The 20,025-nt window shown below is 36.7% G+C and overlaps 2 protein-coding genes across 6 annotated transcripts in view; both read right to left on the bottom strand.

The window, feature by feature from the left end:
* The window catches only part of LOC128229686 (carbohydrate deacetylase-like), a 26,520-nt gene extending 10,193 nt beyond the window's left edge, over positions 1-16,327 (bottom strand). Inside the window, exons 1-5 of one of the 5 annotated variants that reach the window (XM_052941476.1) lie at positions 16,201-16,327; positions 6,831-7,055; positions 6,392-6,534; positions 5,766-5,865; positions 4,530-4,692 (exon numbers count right to left, since the gene is read on the bottom strand). In XM_052941476.1, coding sequence (XP_052797436.1) covers positions 4,530-4,692; positions 5,766-5,865; positions 6,392-6,534; positions 6,831-7,017 — 593 coding nt within the window. In that variant the 5' untranslated portion in view covers positions 7,018-7,055; positions 16,201-16,327. Of the gene's footprint in view, positions 1-4,529; positions 4,693-5,765; positions 5,866-6,391; positions 6,535-6,830; positions 7,056-8,822; positions 9,144-9,191; positions 11,005-11,681; positions 11,844-16,200 lie in introns of those variants that run through there. The other 4 variants (XM_052941473.1, XM_052941472.1, XM_052941474.1 and 1 more) reach the window with 4 other exon arrangements.
* On the bottom strand, positions 16,197-18,688 carry LOC128230802 (carbohydrate deacetylase-like). Its single transcript, XM_052943244.1, has 4 exons — positions 18,502-18,688; positions 18,063-18,205; positions 17,437-17,536; positions 16,197-16,363 (listed from the first exon to the last, which is right to left on the bottom strand). Exons 1-4 carry the CDS (start codon positions 18,686-18,688, stop codon positions 16,197-16,199), a joined length of 597 nt encoding a protein of 198 aa, XP_052799204.1.
* Between the last annotated feature and the right edge of the window lie 1,337 nt (positions 18,689-20,025).

A 20,025-nucleotide genomic window follows, 5' to 3' on the forward strand; every position in this document is an offset into this window, starting at 1 on the left:
GTTCACAAGGTTTTTGTACTAATTGACCTAGTGACCTAGTTGTTGACCGCGGATGACCCAATATCGAACTTGACCTACATTTTATAGAGATGATCATTCTGACCAAGTTGCATTGAGATTAGGCTAAAATTGTGACCTCTATTGAGTTCACAAGGTTTTTCTACTAATTGACCTAGTGACCTAATTATTGACCGCGGATGACCCAATATCGAACTTGACCTAGATTTTATAGAGATGACCATTCTGACCAAGTTGCATTGAGATTAGGCTAAAATTGTGACCTCTATTGTGTTCACAAGGTTTTTCTACTAATTGACCTAGTGACCTAGTTTTTGACCCCAGATGACCCAATATCGACCTTGACCTAGATTTTATAGAGATGATCAGTCTGACCAAGTTTCATAAAGATTAGATCAAAATTGTGACCTCTATTGTGTTCACAAGCAATTGTGAACGGACGGACGGACGGACGGACGGACGGACGGACGGACGGACGACGGACGAAGAGTGATCACAAAAGCTCACCTTGTCACTACGTGACAGGTGAGCTAAAAATGGTCAAATCAGGAAAGCCCGACAATATGCGCTGCTTCACTTTATGATCATCAATCTGTGAAAGCTTGGTAGAAATCACATGAAAAACGTAAGAGGAGTTGCGAAGAAACCAATTTTAAATGTAAAATAAGCAAAGGGCAATGACTCTTTCAAAAATAGTCGAATCGGGAAAGCCCGACAAAATGGGTTGCTTCACTGTATGATAATCAATCTGTGAAAGTTTGGTAGAAATCACATGAAAAACGTAAGAGCAGTTGCGAAGAAACCAATTTTAAATGTAAAATAAGCAAAGGGCAATAACTCTTTCAAAAATAGTCGAATCGGGAAAGCCCGACGAAATGGGTTGCTTCACTTTATGATAATCAATCTGTGAAAGTTTGGTAAAAAATCACATGAAAAACGTAAGAGGAGTTGTGAAGAAACCAATTTTAAATGTAAAATAAGCAAAGGGCAATAACTCTTTCAAAAATGGTCAAATCAGGAAAGCCCGACAATATGCGCTGCTTCACTTTAAGATCATCAATCTGTAAAAGTTTGGTAGAAATCACATGAAAAATGTAAGAGCAGTTACAAAGAAACCAATTTTAAATGTAAAATAAGCAAAGGGCAATAACTCTTTCAAAAATAGTCGAATCGGGAAAGCCCAACAATATGCCCTGCTTCACTTTATGATAATCAATCTGTAAAAGTTTGGTAGAAATTGCATGAAAAACGTAAGAGGAGTTGCGAAGAAACCAATTTTAAATGTAAAATAAGCAAAGGGCAATAACTCTTTCAAAAATGGCCAAATCAGGAAAGCCCGACAATATGCGCTGCGTCACTTCATGATCATCAATCTGTGAAAGTTTGGTAGAAATCGCATGAGAAATGCAAGAGGAGATGCAAAGAAATGAATGTGGGCCGGATGGACGCACACACACACACACACACACGGAATGGCGCCTACCATTACTATCCCCTCGCCTTTTCAAGGCAGGGGATAATGAGAGAACAAAGTCACTTATTCAATATTTAAAAATCACTTTGCTCAAAACACAATACAAGAGGGCCAAATGGCCCTGAATCGCTCACCTGTCATATATTGCACATTCTTCCATTATATACAAATATTGAAAACCTAAGCCTATGAACACGGGGCGTGGCCAATTTTGACCCCAGGGCTAAAGTTTGAACAATCTTAATAGTGGTCCGATAAACGATGCTTCATACCAAATATCTAAGGCCTTCGCCTTTTGGTTTCGGAGAAGAAGATTTTTTAAGTTTTCATCATATACATATATAAGGAAACCCATGACCGCCTGGGTGGGGCCATTTTTTGACCCCAGGGCCAAAGATTGAACAATATTGGTACAAGTCAACTAGATGATATATCATGCCAAATATCTAAGCTCTTGTCACTACTTGATTTTACGTGTGTATCTATATATGTATATTTGTTATTAATTGTTGTATGTGGCCCATATTGAAAATTGGTATGTGTACTAAATATGTTATCCAGTTTAAATTAAGGCGTTACTTGTCTTTGTGAGTTTGGAGAAGATTTTTTAAGTTTTCACTATAACACATATAGAGAAAACCCATCAGCCCCGGGGTGTGGCCAATTTTGACCCCAGGGCCATAATTTGAACAAACTTTGTAGAGGTCCACTAGACGATGAACCATGCCAAATATCTAAGCTCTAAGCAACGTAAGTTCAGAGGAGATGATTTTTGAAGTTTTTACTATAAACATATAGAGAAAACCCATGACCCCCCAAGGGGGCTGGGCCAATTTTGACCCCAAGGCCATAATTTGAACAATCTTTGTAGAGGTCCACTAGACGATGAATCATGCCAAATATCTAAGCTCTAGTCCAAGTAAGTTCAGAGGAGAAGAGTTTTTAAGTTTTAACTATAAACATATAGAGAATACCCTAACCCCCCGGGGCGGGGCCAATTTTGACCCCAAGGCCATAATTTGAACAATCTTTGTAGAGGTCCACTAGACGATGAATCATGCCAAATATCTAAGCTCTAAGCAACTTAATTTCAGAGCAGATTTTTGATTTTTTTTACTATAAACATATAGAGAAAACCCATGACCCCCTAGGGGCGGGGCCAATATTGACCCCAGGGCCATAATTTGAACAATCTTTGTAGAGGTCCACTAGACGATGAACCATGCCAAATATCTAAGCTCTAGTCCAAGTAAGTTCAGAGGAGAAGATTTTTTAAGTTTTAACTATAAACATATCAAGTATACCCATGACCCCCCGGGGCGGGGCCAATTTTGACCCCAAGGCCATAATTTGAACAATCTTTGTAGAGATCCACTAGACGATGAATCATGCCAAATATCTAAGCTCTAGTCCAAGTAAGTTCAAAGGAGAAGATTTTTGAAGTTTTCACTATAAACATATAGAGAAAACCCATGACCCCCCAAGGGGGCGGGGCCAATTTTGACCCCAAGGCCATAATTTGAACAATCTTTGTAAAGGTCCACTAGACGATGAATCATGCCAAATATCTAAGCTCTAGTCCAAGTAAGTTCAGAGGAGAAGATTTTTGAAGTTTTAACTCTAAACATATTGAGAATACCCATGACCCCCCGGGGCGGGCCCAATTTTGACCCCAGGGCCATAATTTGAACAATCTTTGTAGAGGTCCACTAGACGATGAATCATGCCAAATATCTAAGCTCTAGTCCAAGTAAGTTCAGAGGAGAAGATTTTTGAAGTTTTAACTATAAACATATAGAGAATACCCATTACCCCCCGGGGCGGGGCCAATTTTGACCCCAAGGCCATAATTTGAACAATCTTTGTAGAGGTCCACTAGACGATGAATCATGCCAAATATCTAAGCTCTAGTCCAAGTAAGTTCAGAGGAGAAGAGTTTTTAAGTTTTAACTATAAACATATAGAGAAAACCCATGACCCCCCCGGGGCGAGGCCAATTTTGACCCCAGGGCCATAATTTGAACAAACTTTGTAGAGGTCCACTAGACGATGAATCATGCCAGATATCTAAGCTCTAGGCCAAGTAAGTTCAGAGGAGAAGATTTTTTAAGTTTTCACTATAAACATATAGAGAAAACCCATGACCCCCCGGGGCGAGGCCAATTTTGACCCCAGGGCCATAATTTGAACAAACTTTGTAGAGGTCCACTAGACGATGAATCATGCCAGATATCTAAGCTCTAGGCCAAGTAAGTTCAGAGGAGAAGATTTTTTAAGTTTTCACTATAAACATATAGAGAAAACCCATGACCCCCCGGGGCGAGGCCAATTTTGACCCCAGGGCCATAATTTGAACAAACTTTGTAGAGGTCCACTAGACGATGAATCATGCCAGATATCTAAGCTCTAGGCCAAGTAAGTTCAGAGGAGAAGATTTTTTAAGTTTTCACTATAAACATATAGAGAAAACCCATGACCCCCCGGGGCGGGCCCAATTTTGACCCCAGGGCCATAATTTGAACAAACTTTGTAGAGGTCCACTAGACGATGAATCATGCCAAATATCTAAGCTCTAGGCCAAGTAAGTTCAGAGGAGAAGATATTTACGTTTTCACTATAAACATATTGAGAAAACCCATGACCCCCCGGGGCGGGGCCAATTTTGACTCAAGGGCCATAATTTGAACAATCTTGGTAGAGGAGCATTTGGTGATCCTACCTACCATATATCAACGGCCTAAGCCTTGTGGTTTGGGAGAAGAAGATTTTTAAAGTTTTTCCTTTTGGTTGCCATGGCAACCAGAGTTCTGCATGGAATTGAATTCTTTGAACAACTTTGATAGAAGACCACCCAAGGAACATCCCTATGAAGTTTTATTAATATTGGCCCAGCGGTTAAGGAGGAGATGTCTTTAAAATAAATTGTTGACGGACGCCGCACGCCGCACGACTGACGCCGGACAAAAGGCGATCACAAAAGCTCACCATGTCACAAAGTGACAGGTGAGCTAAAAAAATTAACCTTCATTTTATTTACCTGATTCCATTTGCTTGAAAATCGTTTTTGCACCTCTTTGACTCTTCAATGACATTGACCAAGAACTCCTTGTAAGCGTTAAGTGGGGCACCTTCTTCTAATGGTACCCTCGACATCTTGATATCATGTTGACGCAGCACCTCTGCGTATACATTCACTATGCCTGGTAAACATGAAGTAATCAGAATAAGTTTTGATAATTTTTAAAAATAAAATTGATTCAACTTTGGGAAGCCTTTATTTGCATGTATATTAACCACACAAACAAATGCACATGGAGTTTCATTTTACTTTGTCGAGTCCACTTGTGGTGAGCTATACTTAGTTGCAACAATGGCAGTTGGTCGATTGTATTTTAGTGCTCCTGTCCATCCATATGTCTTGTCTGATTGCTGTAACTTGGCCAAACAGTTGGGGATTTTAAATTCACTTGGCACAAATGTTCACCATTGCAAGTTGAATGCAAGACAAATGTCAGTAGGTCATGCTAAGAGGTTATTTCAGTTTGTCCAGGCTGATACTTGGGCACGCACGCAAAACCAATGTCAGGTAAATGTTCAAGGTCACGCTAAAGAGGCATTGGTCAAAATTCCTTGTACATGTATGTTGGCTGGTCCTGGCTGTGACTTGGCCATGCATATGGAGATTTAAAAAAAAATGGCACAAGTGTGCACCATGAAAAGACGGCTAGCTTGTCAGTCCATATTGATTGGTCAAAGGACAAGGTCACATTTTTTATTTAAATTTTGATGTTTTTAAGGATGACATAATTATGCAAACAGTAATACAAAACATCCATGCAATGAGAATTCTATATATAGCTGCATCTTACTTGAACTATAGGTAGACATTATTGATCATCATTGGCCATGCATGGTTTGAGCTAGTCATGATTATCATTACAATTAAACTTTCAATGTGCTGTTTGTTTGCTCTTTATAGTCATGAAAAAGTCCCTTGTCAAAACTTAAACATGTGACAGTTAACCAAAAGAGATACAGTGTCAGTGTGTTGAAACTGTTTGGTAAAACATGCCTTTGTTTTGATGCTTAGAACTTAAACATATTTATCCTTCCAGTTAAGGTGTTTTTGATGAAAATTTTATTGTACTGTTGACCAGACCCAACTCGAGCACAATAACTATTATGTCTAGTTTCAAATAGTATCAGTCTCATATTTGATAGGAGAATAATGAGCAATGGAGAGGCTAAGAAGCTAAACTGGGTTTAACCTTACCTGGATGTGTATGGAAATGCTGGTGACCGTCCACCTTTACCGGAGTGTGTCCAGTAAGCTCAGCAAAACGCTGTACCTGTACAATCATCTCCTCTCGAACCTGGCAAACAGTTAATGATAACAAATGCTACCAATATTTTAGATACCTAACAGTTACTGTATCATGTGATGTAGCCATTTAAGTTTTCAGTATTATTCTAGATATACTTTAGTCATTTTCGAAAAAAAAGGTGAAAAGTATTAATATGTTTCTCTAACACTATGTACTTTCTTCAAATTTATAAACATAAGTAAATTGATATTAGCCAAGTATAACCTTTCATTATTTGATGTGGCAGCCACAAGCTGAAGTAAGCTGTAAGACAGTGTTTCTGGGTATGACAGAGAAATTTCTAATATTTTTCGCCAAATCTTTTTTTGGAAATAATTAAAGCTAGAGTTACAGGCCTTGCTTAATATGTGTGTTATGTCTCTGGCAACATGTGTACCAAGTTTGATTAAAATAATTCGAACATTTTTGAGTTATGTCCAAAAGTTACGTTTTTGTTCGATGAAGCTAATGACAAGAACACCAATGATCTGACAATATTTTTTTTTCTTCAAAAAACAGACGAGCTGAAAATTACCTCTGCCATGTCTACATCTCCCCTACTCACAGCGTCTCTGAAGCCCTGTATACCCAGAAACATTCCTTTCTCGTTGACCAGCGTTTGATATTGCCCCTCCCTGGGTCCCACTGGTAACCCCTCAGTTAAGTTCATGTGAAGGTCTTAAAACAGTGGAAAATACATTCAGGCATTGACTATGGTTCAAGTACGAATGTAATTGCATTAAGCATTTATATTTAAACATGATATTTTTATGGATTTTTTATATGTTTCCTATGGAGTTTTACAGTCAGATTAGATCTTTTTGTGAAGTAATCACTTGGGCCGCCTTACTCATACCGTAGTCCTTCTTCCAGTATTTTATCTAATGCTCAATATGCTGAATTGAGAGATTAAATTTCTCATTAAATGTAAAGCATGTCTGAGATTATTTTAGGATATAAAGGAAATAACCTACCTAGAGGCATTCCAGCCTGTTTGGCCTTGATAACTCCTGTGGCAACAGAGATTCCATTCACCATGGCAACTGCCCCAGTTATTGCCCCTGACTTGTAGCACTCAATAATTCCATCATCTCTTTCTTCACTGTAGCCAAAGTCATCACTTGTCACCAGAAGGAAGCGTTGTACCGAACATTTTTCCATTGTTATACTATTAGTTTGGAAGCCAGCTCAGTTTGTATCTATGAAAAGAATAGTAGAAGTGAATTCTTGGGCATTTGAACCACAAAAAGAGCATCTAAAATAGGTGCCAAAGCCGTTATTATTCTAAGTATAAGGAGAGTGTTCTACTTAACCTGGTGCTGGCATCATATCTTTGATAAAGAAATTGAGTGCATGTTACTATCAACAGCATATCTCAGTAACAACTTGATGTATTGGATTGATACTTTTATACAAGGACTTCTAAAGAAATTAAGTAAGATAACTCTTGGTTGAATATAATGCAAATTATTACCCTTGTTTGTCTTAGAAATTCTAGTTAAAGTTAAGAGCATATCATGTTAGCCACATATTGTATTTGATAGATAATTTACACAGGGCCTTCCAATTTAACCAATGATGGGGGTAGGTTTAGGAGGGGGCTACCCCTTACATCAGTGAGAATTTTTTAGGGCCATGTAAACTGTAAAAAAAAATCTGGTTCTATCTTAACGCATAAAAATGATTTACTTAAAGAATCCTCTTTGCAAGTATATTTTTCAATAAAATCTTAATATTTGTGCTAAAAAATAACTGTTACACAATTTGTATCCACTCATGTCTCCAATTAACTTTATCATTGCTCAAAGTTGGTCTTTAGCTCTATTGCCTAGTGGTTTGGTTTGCTTGCTGTCATTATTTCTGCTCCTGCGCCGAAATTCATGGGCCCCTTGTCTTTGTTTCTGCTTTTATTGCCCATTGGTATTGCAACCACTTCCGTCTCCTAAATTTGTTACCGCAGACTTGGTTTCTGCAGCCATCACCAAAAGGTGTCTATCGATCCCCTGACCTTCCTGATCACCCAAAATTGTTAGCCTATTAAAACTTGAGCAAGCGTCAATGTTAATACTGCTCTCATTTTGGTAGATATACAGTACATGTGGTCACCATAACTAAAAAGTTGGTCTCTGTTATTGCTGCTTCCTTTGTTGTTGAACATTACTATTTCCGTCATCATTTTGCTATTACATTACTTTTTAAGTATACCATGCATATATTGAAAATGATGGCCTTTGTTTGTGTTAAAAATTCTGGTCAAGTTAACAATTAATTCCCTATTCCACCTACCATTCAATGTGCTTGATTGAAAAACAAAGCTTCAGTCAGCACACCTACTAAATTAACCAAGTTGGGCAACTCTTGCATGATTTTATGCTTATGGCCCTTGTTTTAGAAATTAGAAATTTCTGTTCAAGTTTTGCATTCAAATAGCAGTAATATTTCAATGACCACACAAGTATGTTTGATTGAATCTTATATTATATATAAACAAAGCTTCACAGTCAACAGAAATATTAATCAAGCCATAATCAACATAAAAAGCAAAAATGAACATTTAAGCGCTCAATGTAGGCTACTAGTGTTGTGATGGCTTCAAGTCTATTGTCATAACTGTATTGACTTTTTCAGGACAAAAAACTTGAACAATAAGTAACAACTTGTCCACTAGAATATCTTAGCAAAAAACACAACTTTGAACTATAAAGCTTCCTTGCATGAATTTGCATGAACAATGTGTTTATGTCTCTAACCCTTGGGTCAGAGTTTCACCCAGCCAGAGGCATACTGCCAGCCCTAATTTATTGAAAAATCTTAAAGATGCAATCTTTATCCGAGATAAGATTTAGCACAAAAATTACAATAGGTTTGATATACTTAGAAGGATAAACAAATGTCGTAAATAATGGTTCCTATGAAAGATACTGAGTTAATTTGAAAGAAAGGTGCATAAAACACGGTATTCCTACCTTATGAGCCTAAGGTATATCACTGTCAATCTTTTAGCATTCACCAATCATTTAATATTTTTTGCGTTTTCAGCTATTAAATACACGGTTACAATCTTGTTATCAGTAACATATATTTTCCATAAATGCATTATTTAGTATAAAGTAGTTTAAGGTTTATCACTCAAAATTTCTGTTTGTTATACATGTGTATGTATTGATTTTGAATAAGAGTGTCACTGTAAACAAATATTTTCATGTGACCTGATCTTGATCAGGTTTGGGGTATGGTAATCCAAAGGCAAAATATCTTTAGAATGTGAATATTCCACATATGTTCCACTAAAGTGAAATAGCTGGCTTAGCTTAAAGCTGTTATAAGGGTCTTACGATGTTTTGATAAATTGGAGCCATACATCTTCATATAATATAAACATATATATATATGTTGTCAATATTCCAAACTTATTCCTCACACAATTTAAAACTCCTTCACAGCCAGCTTGAAACGTTACAAACTTAATTATATAAATAAGCTTAACCTTGTCTGGCCTGTAACAATCAATTCAGTGTTGTTTTTTTATACAACTTTTAGTTCATAAATGAAATGTCCCAGCTTTACTTACACAGGAGATAAAAGCAGACACTAAATACAAACACTATGTTAACATCAAACCACAATCAGTAGAAAGTAATTTATTTTATCTTTTTTATGTAGTTTTTACCATGACTGTTACAATCTGTTCTATCCACAGAGGGCAGATACAAATTATTTTTGTTTATTTTAGCCTTTATGTCTACATGTATTTCTAAATATACATATAAGAAAATAATTTGTTTCTGCCCCCTGTGGTTTTATCTGTCAGCGATCTCATGATTCAAGATAATAGAATACAACATAATCAATGTTATGTGGTAGTTACTTTATTAGGTTGTGAACTACTTTTAGTTGCCTTATACAATATGTTTGACTTACGGTACCTTGAATGGTATCAAATGTGTATATACATACAACATATTTGTTTACAGCCACAAATATGATACACTTATACAAACTCGCTCATGTGTTTGTAAAATTCCTTTTTGTTTTTTCCACAATTTACATTAGCGTTAATAATGGCTTTGGGCGATTCGTTGTTGCATGATGGCCTATAGGTTAAGGCATCTGGTTTCTATTCTTTTCTTAGCTTAACCGGTGGGCATTAAATTTTTACATCCTACAAAAACTAAAGTACTTTTTTATACTTAACGCCACAATATAAAACTTTGTTCACGGCACAACATCTCTAACTTCATTATATAAATAAGCTTAACATTGTCTGGCCTGTAACAATCAATTCAGTGTTGTTTTTTATACAACTTTTAGTTCAGAAATGGTACGTTTCGGCTTTACACAGGAGATAAAAACAGACACTAAATACAAACACAATGTTAACAACAAACTAGAAAGTTATGTCTTTTTTTTTATGAAGTTTTTACCATGACTTTCATCTTTTCTATCTGTCAGCATTCTCAAGATTAAAGATGTAAGAATACAACATAATCAAAGTTAAGTGCTAAAATTAACATCATATCACCACACAGAAACTTACTTTATTAGGTTGTGCATTACTTTTATCATTGCCTTACACAATATGTTTGACATTTTGAATGGTAGTATCAAATGTGCATACCTTGTTGCATGATTGGTTGATTGACATTATCGCATGATGTTATTAATGTATTGTTAAAAGGTCAAAGTATCCATCACTTGTATTAGCCCTGATGGCATATAGGTTTAGGCATCTGGTTTCTATTCTTTTCTTGACTTAACTGGTGTGCATTACATTTTTACATCCCACAAAAACTGAAATACTTTTTTATACTTAATGATAATTGTATTTTTTCTGTAATTTTGATATCATGGAAATAAGATAAAGATAAAATAAGTGTATTCAGATGCATAACCAGGAAAACTATTTTAGGAGCCAAAAACATGAGCTACTCCCATTACGATAATATGGTTTTAAGTCAAATTACTATCAAAACAGAAGTGATATATATAAAAGATATCTGTTATATCATAGTCACTGAAACTATGACTTGTTCCAATAAATAAGGTAATCTTTAATCTGTTGTATTCTCATTGATAAGATGATCCCTATATGGTATCTATAGGCTAATACAGTGTGTGTATACCATATGATAAATTGTGTCATATTATGCTATGTCGGAAAGCAGCATTTTTCTTAAAATGAAGACTTTAAACAAAGATGTCTTTTCTTTCACTACACCATTTAAAATGAAACAAAGGGCAGTCTATGTCACTAAAAGAGCCCCGCCTTCATTTGATAAGGTGATAAGTTTCATCAAACACAAACGTGTTTCAAAAATAATGTTTTGACAGTGCTCTGTTAGACGGCCGTTTTGTGGTAAGGTTTGTGAAAGTGTTTTAAGAAACTAAACTCTCAATCAAACACTGGTAAAAGACCGAATGCGGGGCTCCGTAAGCGGCGTAGACTGCGCTATGTTTCATTTTAAATGGTGAAGACATAGTTATGTTATCTTTGTTTAAAGTCTTCATTCGAAGCAAAATGTTGCCTTCTGAAGTAGCATTTATGATGCAATTAATCACATGGTACACACACAGTGTAATAGCAAGGGCCCGATTACAATCAAGATCATATGGCTTGAGATCATAAATATCCAGGTTAAAACCTCATGTTTGCCATAAACTGTGTTTCAGTAAAAACTAGATGGTTGTTTTTGTAATAAAAAAAAAAGATGTCTCCCCCTATGCTTGTCTCTTTCAGAACCACGACAATTGACAGCCTGAAATAGAAGGAAAATATGTGGAAAAGCATAGAACCATAAACAAAACATCAACACTGTTGCTCTTACTGTCACCCGAATAAAATGCTTGAAACTTGGTAGACTGTATCTTCATGTCATGGTAGTCTTGTTTAAGTGACGCCCTCTATCAATCGGAACTCCTCGGCTAGTATCAAGATATGGCCTCGGATATAATACGGGTCGTAAGAAAATAGTCCATCATGGCCGACCATAGACTGGTACCCTTATTCTCTTTTCTACAAAAAGAGACCGGTATCAGCTAAACCAGGTGCCCGTCTTACAATCGAAAAGTATTCGGAATACGGGAACCAAATCAAAATGGCGTAAGTAGTAAACAATCAGGAGAGCCGATGTAAAAAAACGTTTTTGTTTTCCTTTGTATAAAATGTTGGTATATTGATGTTATTTACTCCATTTCCGACGAATATACATAATCGAAATCTTATTTCTTTATTTACCAAAATGACAAACTTAGTTGAATAATTATACTTCAGAAGTCGGTACCGTCTTTTTTGGGACAAAATTTGCATGTCACCTTGATACGTTTTTTGGATAAAATGTGTTATTTTTAACTATTCATTGCATGGCACATAGCATTTTTTAGATTAATTATACCTTTTTCTTTGATTATATATGACTATTCTTGACATTTTTAATATTTTTGACATATGTGCCCTCGTTTTTTTCGAATAGTTTGAGGTTTCAAAAATATGATAACTGCATAAAAATTATGTGCAAATTGTTATGGATACTTTTTTGATGTTTTTGCACATTTTCATGGATTTTCTAATGTTATCTGTAGTTATTTGTGTTATTATTGTAAACTTATAATCAAATTCCATGTACATAGCATGTGATATCTGGTGATATTGGTAATAATGTGGATTTTTTAATGTTAGACCACAGGGAGCAGAAACAAATTATTTGTATATATTCTAGCTTAAAGGAATATAGATATATACATAAAGGACAGAATAAAAATAATTTGTTTCTGCCCCCTGTGTGTTGGACAAAATTTGTTTGAAGAAAAGTAACAACTTACAATGTATCAGTGTGGACTATGCAGTCTATGCCCATTTTTACAAGTATCTTGAAATTCTCCTATTTCATTGAATATTCACCATTATTTTATGAATAAAGATTTCAGTATTGATATTTGTTAAATCTTAAATTAATTTTGCTCTTTTTATCAATAAGTGGATTTTTTTGGATTGAACCCTATTCTTATTGATGGATTATTAATTCCCCGCCATAGAGTGGGGAAGGGTTTATAAGAATGCACTTCGTTCGTCTGTCCATCTGTCTGTCTGTCTGTAACATGTTGTGTTCACACTATAACTTACTTATGCATTGATGGATTACCATATTACTTTGTACAAATGTTTTCCTCATTGAGCCGATGTGCAGTGACCTTGACCCGGGTCCATACCTCAAAGGTCAAGGTCACACAAGAGTTCACATGCTCGTGTCTGCACCATAACTTACTTATACATTGATGGATTACCATATATCTCTACACACACACGGAATGGCGCCTACCATTACTATCCCCTCGCCTTTTCAAGGCAGGGGATAATGAGAGAACAAAGTCACTTATTCAATATTTAAAAATCACTTTGCTCAAAACACAATACAAGAGGGCCAAATGGCCCTGAATCGCTCACCTGTCATATATTGCACATTCTTCCATTATATACAAATATTGAAAACCTAAGCCTATGAACACGGGGCGTGGCCAATTTTGACCCCAGGGCTAAAGTTTGAACAATCTTAATAGTGGTCCGATAAACGATGCTTCATACCAAATATCTAAGGCCTTCGCCTTTTGGTTTCGGAGAAGAAGATTTTTTAAGTTTTCATCATATACATATATAAGGAAACCCATGACCGCCTGGGTGGGGCCATTTTTTGACCCCAGGGCCAAAGATTGAACAATATTGGTACAAGTCAACTAGATGATATATCATGCCAAATATCTAAGCTCTTGTCACTACTTGATTTTACGTGTGTATCTATATATGTATATTTGTTATTAATTGTTGTATGTGGCCCATATTGAAAATTGGTATGTGTACTAAATATGTTATCCAGTTTAAATTAAGGCGTTACTTGTCTTTGTGAGTTTGGAGAAGATTTTTTAAGTTTTCACTATAACACATATAGAGAAAACCCATCAGCCCCGGGGTGTGGCCAATTTTGACCCCAGGGCCATAATTTGAACAAACTTTGTAGAGGTCCACTAGACGATGAACCATGCCAAATATCTAAGCTCTAAGCAACGTAAGTTCAGAGGAGATGATTTTTGAAGTTTTTACTATAAACATATAGAGAAAACCCATGACCCCCCAAGGGGGCTGGGCCAATTTTGACCCCAAGGCCATAATTTGAACAATCTTTGTAGAGGTCCACTAGACGATGAATCATGCCAAATATCTAAGCTCTAGTCCAAGTAAGTTCAGAGGAGAAGAGTTTTTAAGTTTTAACTATAAACATATAGAGAATACCCTAACCCCCCGGGGCGGGGCCAATTTTGACCCCAAGGCCATAATTTGAACAATCTTTGTAGAGGTCCACTAGACGATGAATCATGCCAAATATCTAAGCTCTAAGCAACTTAATTTCAGAGCAGATTTTTGATTTTTTTTACTATAAACATATAGAGAAAACCCATGACCCCCTAGGGGCGGGGCCAATATTGACCCCAGGGCCATAATTTGAACAATCTTTGTAGAGGTCCACTAGACGATGAACCATGCCAAATATCTAAGCTCTAGTCCAAGTAAGTTCAGAGGAGAAGATTTTTTAAGTTTTAACTATAAACATATCAAGTATACCCATGACCCCCCGGGGCGGGGCCAATTTTGACCCCAAGGCCATAATTTGAACAATCTTTGTAGAGATCCACTAGACGATGAATCATGCCAAATATCTAAGCTCTAGTCCAAGTAAGTTCAAAGGAGAAGATTTTTGAAGTTTTCACTATAAACATATAGAGAAAACCCATGACCCCCCAAGGGGGCGGGGCCAATTTTGACCCCAAGGCCATAATTTGAACAATCTTTGTAAAGGTCCACTAGACGATGAATCATGCCAAATATCTAAGCTCTAGTCCAAGTAAGTTCAGAGGAGAAGATTTTTGAAGTTTTAACTCTAAACATATTGAGAATACCCATGACCCCCCGGGGCGGGCCCAATTTTGACCCCAGGGCCATAATTTGAACAATCTTTGTAGAGGTCCACTAGACGATGAATCATGCCAAATATCTAAGCTCTAGTCCAAGTAAGTTCAGAGGAGAAGATTTTTGAAGTTTTAACTATAAACATATAGAGAATACCCATTACCCCCCGGGGCGGGGCCAATTTTGACCCCAAGGCCATAATTTGAACAATCTTTGTATAGGTCCACTAGACGATGAATCATGCCAAATATCTAAGCTCTAGTCCAAGTAAGTTCAGAGGAGAAGAGTTTTTAAGTTTTAACTATAAACATATAGAGAAAACCCATGACCCCCCCGGGGCGAGGCCAATTTTGACCCCAGGGCCATAATTTGAACAAACTTTGTAGAGGTCCACTAGACGATGAATCATGCCAGATATCTAAGCTCTAGGCCAAGTAAGTTCAGAGGAGAAGATTTTTTAAGTTTTCACTATAAACATATAGAGAAAACCCATGACCCCCCGGGGCGAGGCCAATTTTGACCCCAGGGCCATAATTTGAACAAACTTTGTAGAGGTCCACTAGACGATGAATCATGCCAGATATCTAAGCTCTAGGCCAAGTAAGTTCAGAGGAGAAGATTTTTTAAGTTTTCACTATAAACATATAGAGAAAACCCATGACCCCCCGGGGCGAGGCCAATTTTGACCCCAGGGCCATAATTTGAACAAACTTTGTAGAGGTCCACTAGACGATGAATCATGCCAGATATCTAAGCTCTAGGCCAAGTAAGTTCAGAGGAGAAGATTTTTTAAGTTTTCACTATAAACATATAGAGAAAACCCATGACCCCCCGGGGCGGGCCCAATTTTGACCCCAGGGCCATAATTTGAACAAACTTTGTAGAGGTCCACTAGACGATGAATCATGCCAAATATCTAAGCTCTAGGCCAAGTAAGTTCAGAGGAGAAGATATTTACGTTTTCACTATAAACATATTGAGAAAACCCATGACCCCCCGGGGCGGGGCCAATTTTGACTCAAGGGCCATAATTTGAACAATCTTGGTAGAGGAGCATTTGGTGATCCTACCTACCATATATCAACGGCCTAAGCCTTGTGGTTTGGGAGAAGAAGATTTTTAAAGTTTTTCCTTTTGGTTGCCATGGCAACCAGAGTTCTGCATGGAATTGAATTCTTTGAACAACTTTGATAGAAGACCACCCAAGGAACATCCCTATGAAGTTTTATTAATATTGGCCCAGCGGTTAAGGAGGAGATGTCTTTAAAATAAATTGTTGACGGACGCCGCACGCCGCACGACTGACGCCGGACAAAAGGCGATCACAAAAGCTCACCATGTCACAAAGTGACAGGTGAGCTAAAAAAATTAACCTTCATTTTATTTACCTGATTCCATTTGCTTGAAAATCGTTTTTGCACCTCTTTGACTCTTCAATGACATTGACCAAGAACTCCTTGTAAGCGTTAAGTGGGGCACCTTCTTCTAATGGTACCCTCGACATCTTGATATCATGTTGACGCAGCACCTCTGCGTATACATTCACTATGCCTGGTAAACATGAAGTAATCAGAATAAGTTTTGATAATTTTTAAAAATAAAATTGATTCAACTTTGGGAAGCCTTTATTTGCATGTATATTAACCACACAAACAAATGCACATGGAGTTTCATTTTACTTTGTCGAGTCCACTTGTGGTGAGCTATACTTAGTTGCAACAATGGCAGTTGGTCGATTGTATTTTAGTGCTCCTGTCCATCCATATGTCTTGTCTGATTGCTGTAACTTGGCCAAACAGTTGGGGATTTTAAATTCACTTGGCACAAATGTTCACCATTGCAAGTTGAATGCAAGACAAATGTCAGTAGGTCATGCTAAGAGGTTATTTCAGTTTGTCCAGGCTGATACTTGGGCACGCACGCAAAACCAATGTCAGGTAAATGTTCAAGGTCACGCTAAAGAGGCATTGGTCAAAATTCCTTGTACATGTATGTTGGCTGGTCCTGGCTGTGACTTGGCCATGCATATGGAGATTTAAAAAAAAATGGCACAAGTGTGCACCATGAAAAGACGGCTAGCTTGTCAGTCCATATTGATTGGTCAAAGGACAAGGTCACATTTTTTATTTAAATTTTGATGTTTTTAAGGATGACATAATTATGCAAACAGTAATACAAAACATCCATGCAATGAGAATTCTATATATAGCTGCATCTTACTTGAACTATAGGTAGACATTATTGATCATCATTGGCCATGCATGGTTTGAGCTAGTCATGATTATCATTACAATTAAACTTTCAATGTGCTGTTTGTTTGCTCTTTATAGTCATGAAAAAGTCCCTTGTCAAAACTTAAACATGTGACAGTTAACCAAAAGAGATACAGTGTCAGTGTGTTGAAACTGTTTGGTAAAACATGCCTTTGTTTTGATGCTTAGAACTTAAACATATTTATCCTTCCAGTTAAGGTGTTTTTGATGAAAATTTTATTGTACTGTTGACCAGACCCAACTCGAGCACAATAACTATTATGTCTAGTTTCAAATAGTATCAGTCTCATATTTGATAGGAGAATAATGAGCAATGGAGAGGCTAAGAAGCTAAACTGGGTTTAACCTTACCTGGATGTGTATGGAAATGCTGGTGACCGTCCACCTTTACCGGAGTGTGTCCAGTAAGCTCAGCAAAACGCTGTACCTGTACAATCATCTCCTCTCGAACCTGGCAAACAGTTAATGATAACAAATGCTACCAATATTTTAGATACCTAACAGTTACTGTATCATGTGATGTAGCCATTTAAGTTTTCAGTATTATTCTAGATATACTTTAGTCATTTTCGAAAAAAAAGGTGAAAAGTATTAATATGTTTCTCTAACACTATGTACTTTCTTCAAATTTATAAACATAAGTAAATTGATATTAGCCAAGTATAACCTTTCATTATTTGATGTGGCAGCCACAAGCTGAAGTAAGCTGTAAGACAGTGTTTCTGGGTATGACAGAGAAATTTCTAATATTTTTCGCCAAATCTTTTTTTGGAAATAATTAAAGCTAGAGTTACAGGCCTTGCTTAATATGTGTGTTATGTCTCTGGCAACATGTGTACCAAGTTTGATTAAAATAATTCGAACATTTTTGAGTTATGTCCAAAAGTTACGTTTTTGTTCGATGAAGCTAATGACAAGAACACCAATGATCTGACAATATTTTTTTTTCTTCAAAAAACAGACGAGCTGAAAATTACCTCTGCCATGTCTACATCTCCCCTACTCACAGCGTCTCTGAAGCCCTGTATACCCAGAAACATTCCTTTCTCGTTGACCAGCGTTTGATATTGCCCCTCCCTGGGTCCCACTGGTAACCCCTCAGTTAAGTTCATGTGAAGGTCTTAAAACAGTGGAAAATACATTCAGGCATTGACTATGGTTCAAGTACGAATGTAATTGCATTAAGCATTTATATTTAAACATGATATTTTTATGGATTTTTTATATGTTTCCTATGGAGTTTTACAGTCAGATTAGATCTTTTTGTGAAGTAATCACTTGGGCCGCCTTACTCATACCGTAGTCCTTCTTCCAGTATTTTATCTAATGCTCAATATGCTGAATTGAGAGATTAAATTTCTCATTAAATGTAAAGCATGTCTGAGATTATTTTAGGATATAAAGGAAATAACCTACCTAGAGGCATTCCAGCCTGTTTGGCCTTGATAACTCCTGTGGCAACAGAGATTCCATTCACCATGGCAACTGCCCCAGTTATTGCCCCTGACTTGTAGCACTCAATAATTCCATCATCTCTTTCTTCACTGTAGCCAAAGTCATCACTTGTCACCAGAAGGAAGCGTTGTACCGAACATTTTTCCATTGTTATACTATTAGTTTGGAAGCCAGCTCAGTTTGTATCTATGAAAAGAATAGTAGAAGTGAATTCTTGGGCATTTGAACCACAAAAAGAGCATCTAAAATAGGTGCCAAAGCCGTTATTATTCTAAGTATAAGGAGAGTGTTCTACTTAACCTGGTGCTGGCATCATATCTTTGATAAAGAAATTGAGTGCATGTTACTATCAACAGCATATCTCAGTAACAACTTGATGTATTGGATTGATACTTTTATACAAGGACTTCTAAAGAAATTAAGTAAGATAACTCTTGGTTGAATATAATGCAAATTATTACCCTTGTTTGTCTTAGAAATTCTAGTTAAAGTTAAGAGCATATCATGTTAGCCACATATTGTATTTGATAGATAATTTACACAGGGCCTTCCAATTTAACCAATGATGGGGGTAGGTTTAGGAGGGGGCTACCCCTTACATCAGTGAGAATTTTTTAGGGCCATGTAAACTGTAAAAAAAAATCTGGTTCTATCTTAACGCATAAAAATGATTTACTTAAAGAATCCTCTTTGCAAGTATATTTTTCAATAAAATCTTAATATTTGTGCTAAAAAATAACTGTTACACAATTTGTATCCACTCATGTCTCCAATTAACTTTATCATTGCTCAAAGTTGGTCTTTAGCTCTATTGCCTAGTGGTTTGGTTTGCTTGCTGTCATTATTTCTGCTCCTGCGCCGAAATTCATGGGCCCCTTGTCTTTGTTTCTGCTTTTATTGCCCATTGGTATTGCAACCACTTCCGTCTCCTAAATTTGTTACCGCAGACTTGGTTTCTGCAGCCATCACCAAAAGGTGTCTATCGATCCCCTGACCTTCCTGATCACCCAAAATTGTTAGCCTATTAAAACTTGAGCAAGCGTCAATGTTAATACTGCTCTCATTTTGGTAGATATACAGTACATGTGGTCACCATAACTAAAAAGTTGGTCTCTGTTATTGCTGCTTCCTTTGTTGTTGAACATTACTATTTCCGTCATCATTTTGCTATTACATTACTTTTTAAGTATACCATGCATATATTGAAAATGATGGCCTTTGTTTGTGTTAAAAATTCTGGTCAAGTTAACAATTAATTCCCTATTCCACCTACCATTCAATGTGCTTGATTGAAAAACAAAGCTTCAGTCAGCACACCTACTAAATTAACCAAGTTGGGCAACTCTTGCATGATTTTATGCTTATGGCCCTTGTTTTAGAAATTAGAAATTTCTGTTCAAGTTTTGCATTCAAATAGCAGTAATATTTCAATGACCACACAAGTATGTTTGATTGAATCTTATATTATATATAAACAAAGCTTCA

The sequence above is a fragment of the Mya arenaria genome, chromosome 4 (genome assembly GCF_026914265.1).
Source record: "Mya arenaria isolate MELC-2E11 chromosome 4, ASM2691426v1".
Lineage (NCBI taxonomy): Eukaryota > Metazoa > Mollusca > Bivalvia > Myida > Myidae > Mya > Mya arenaria.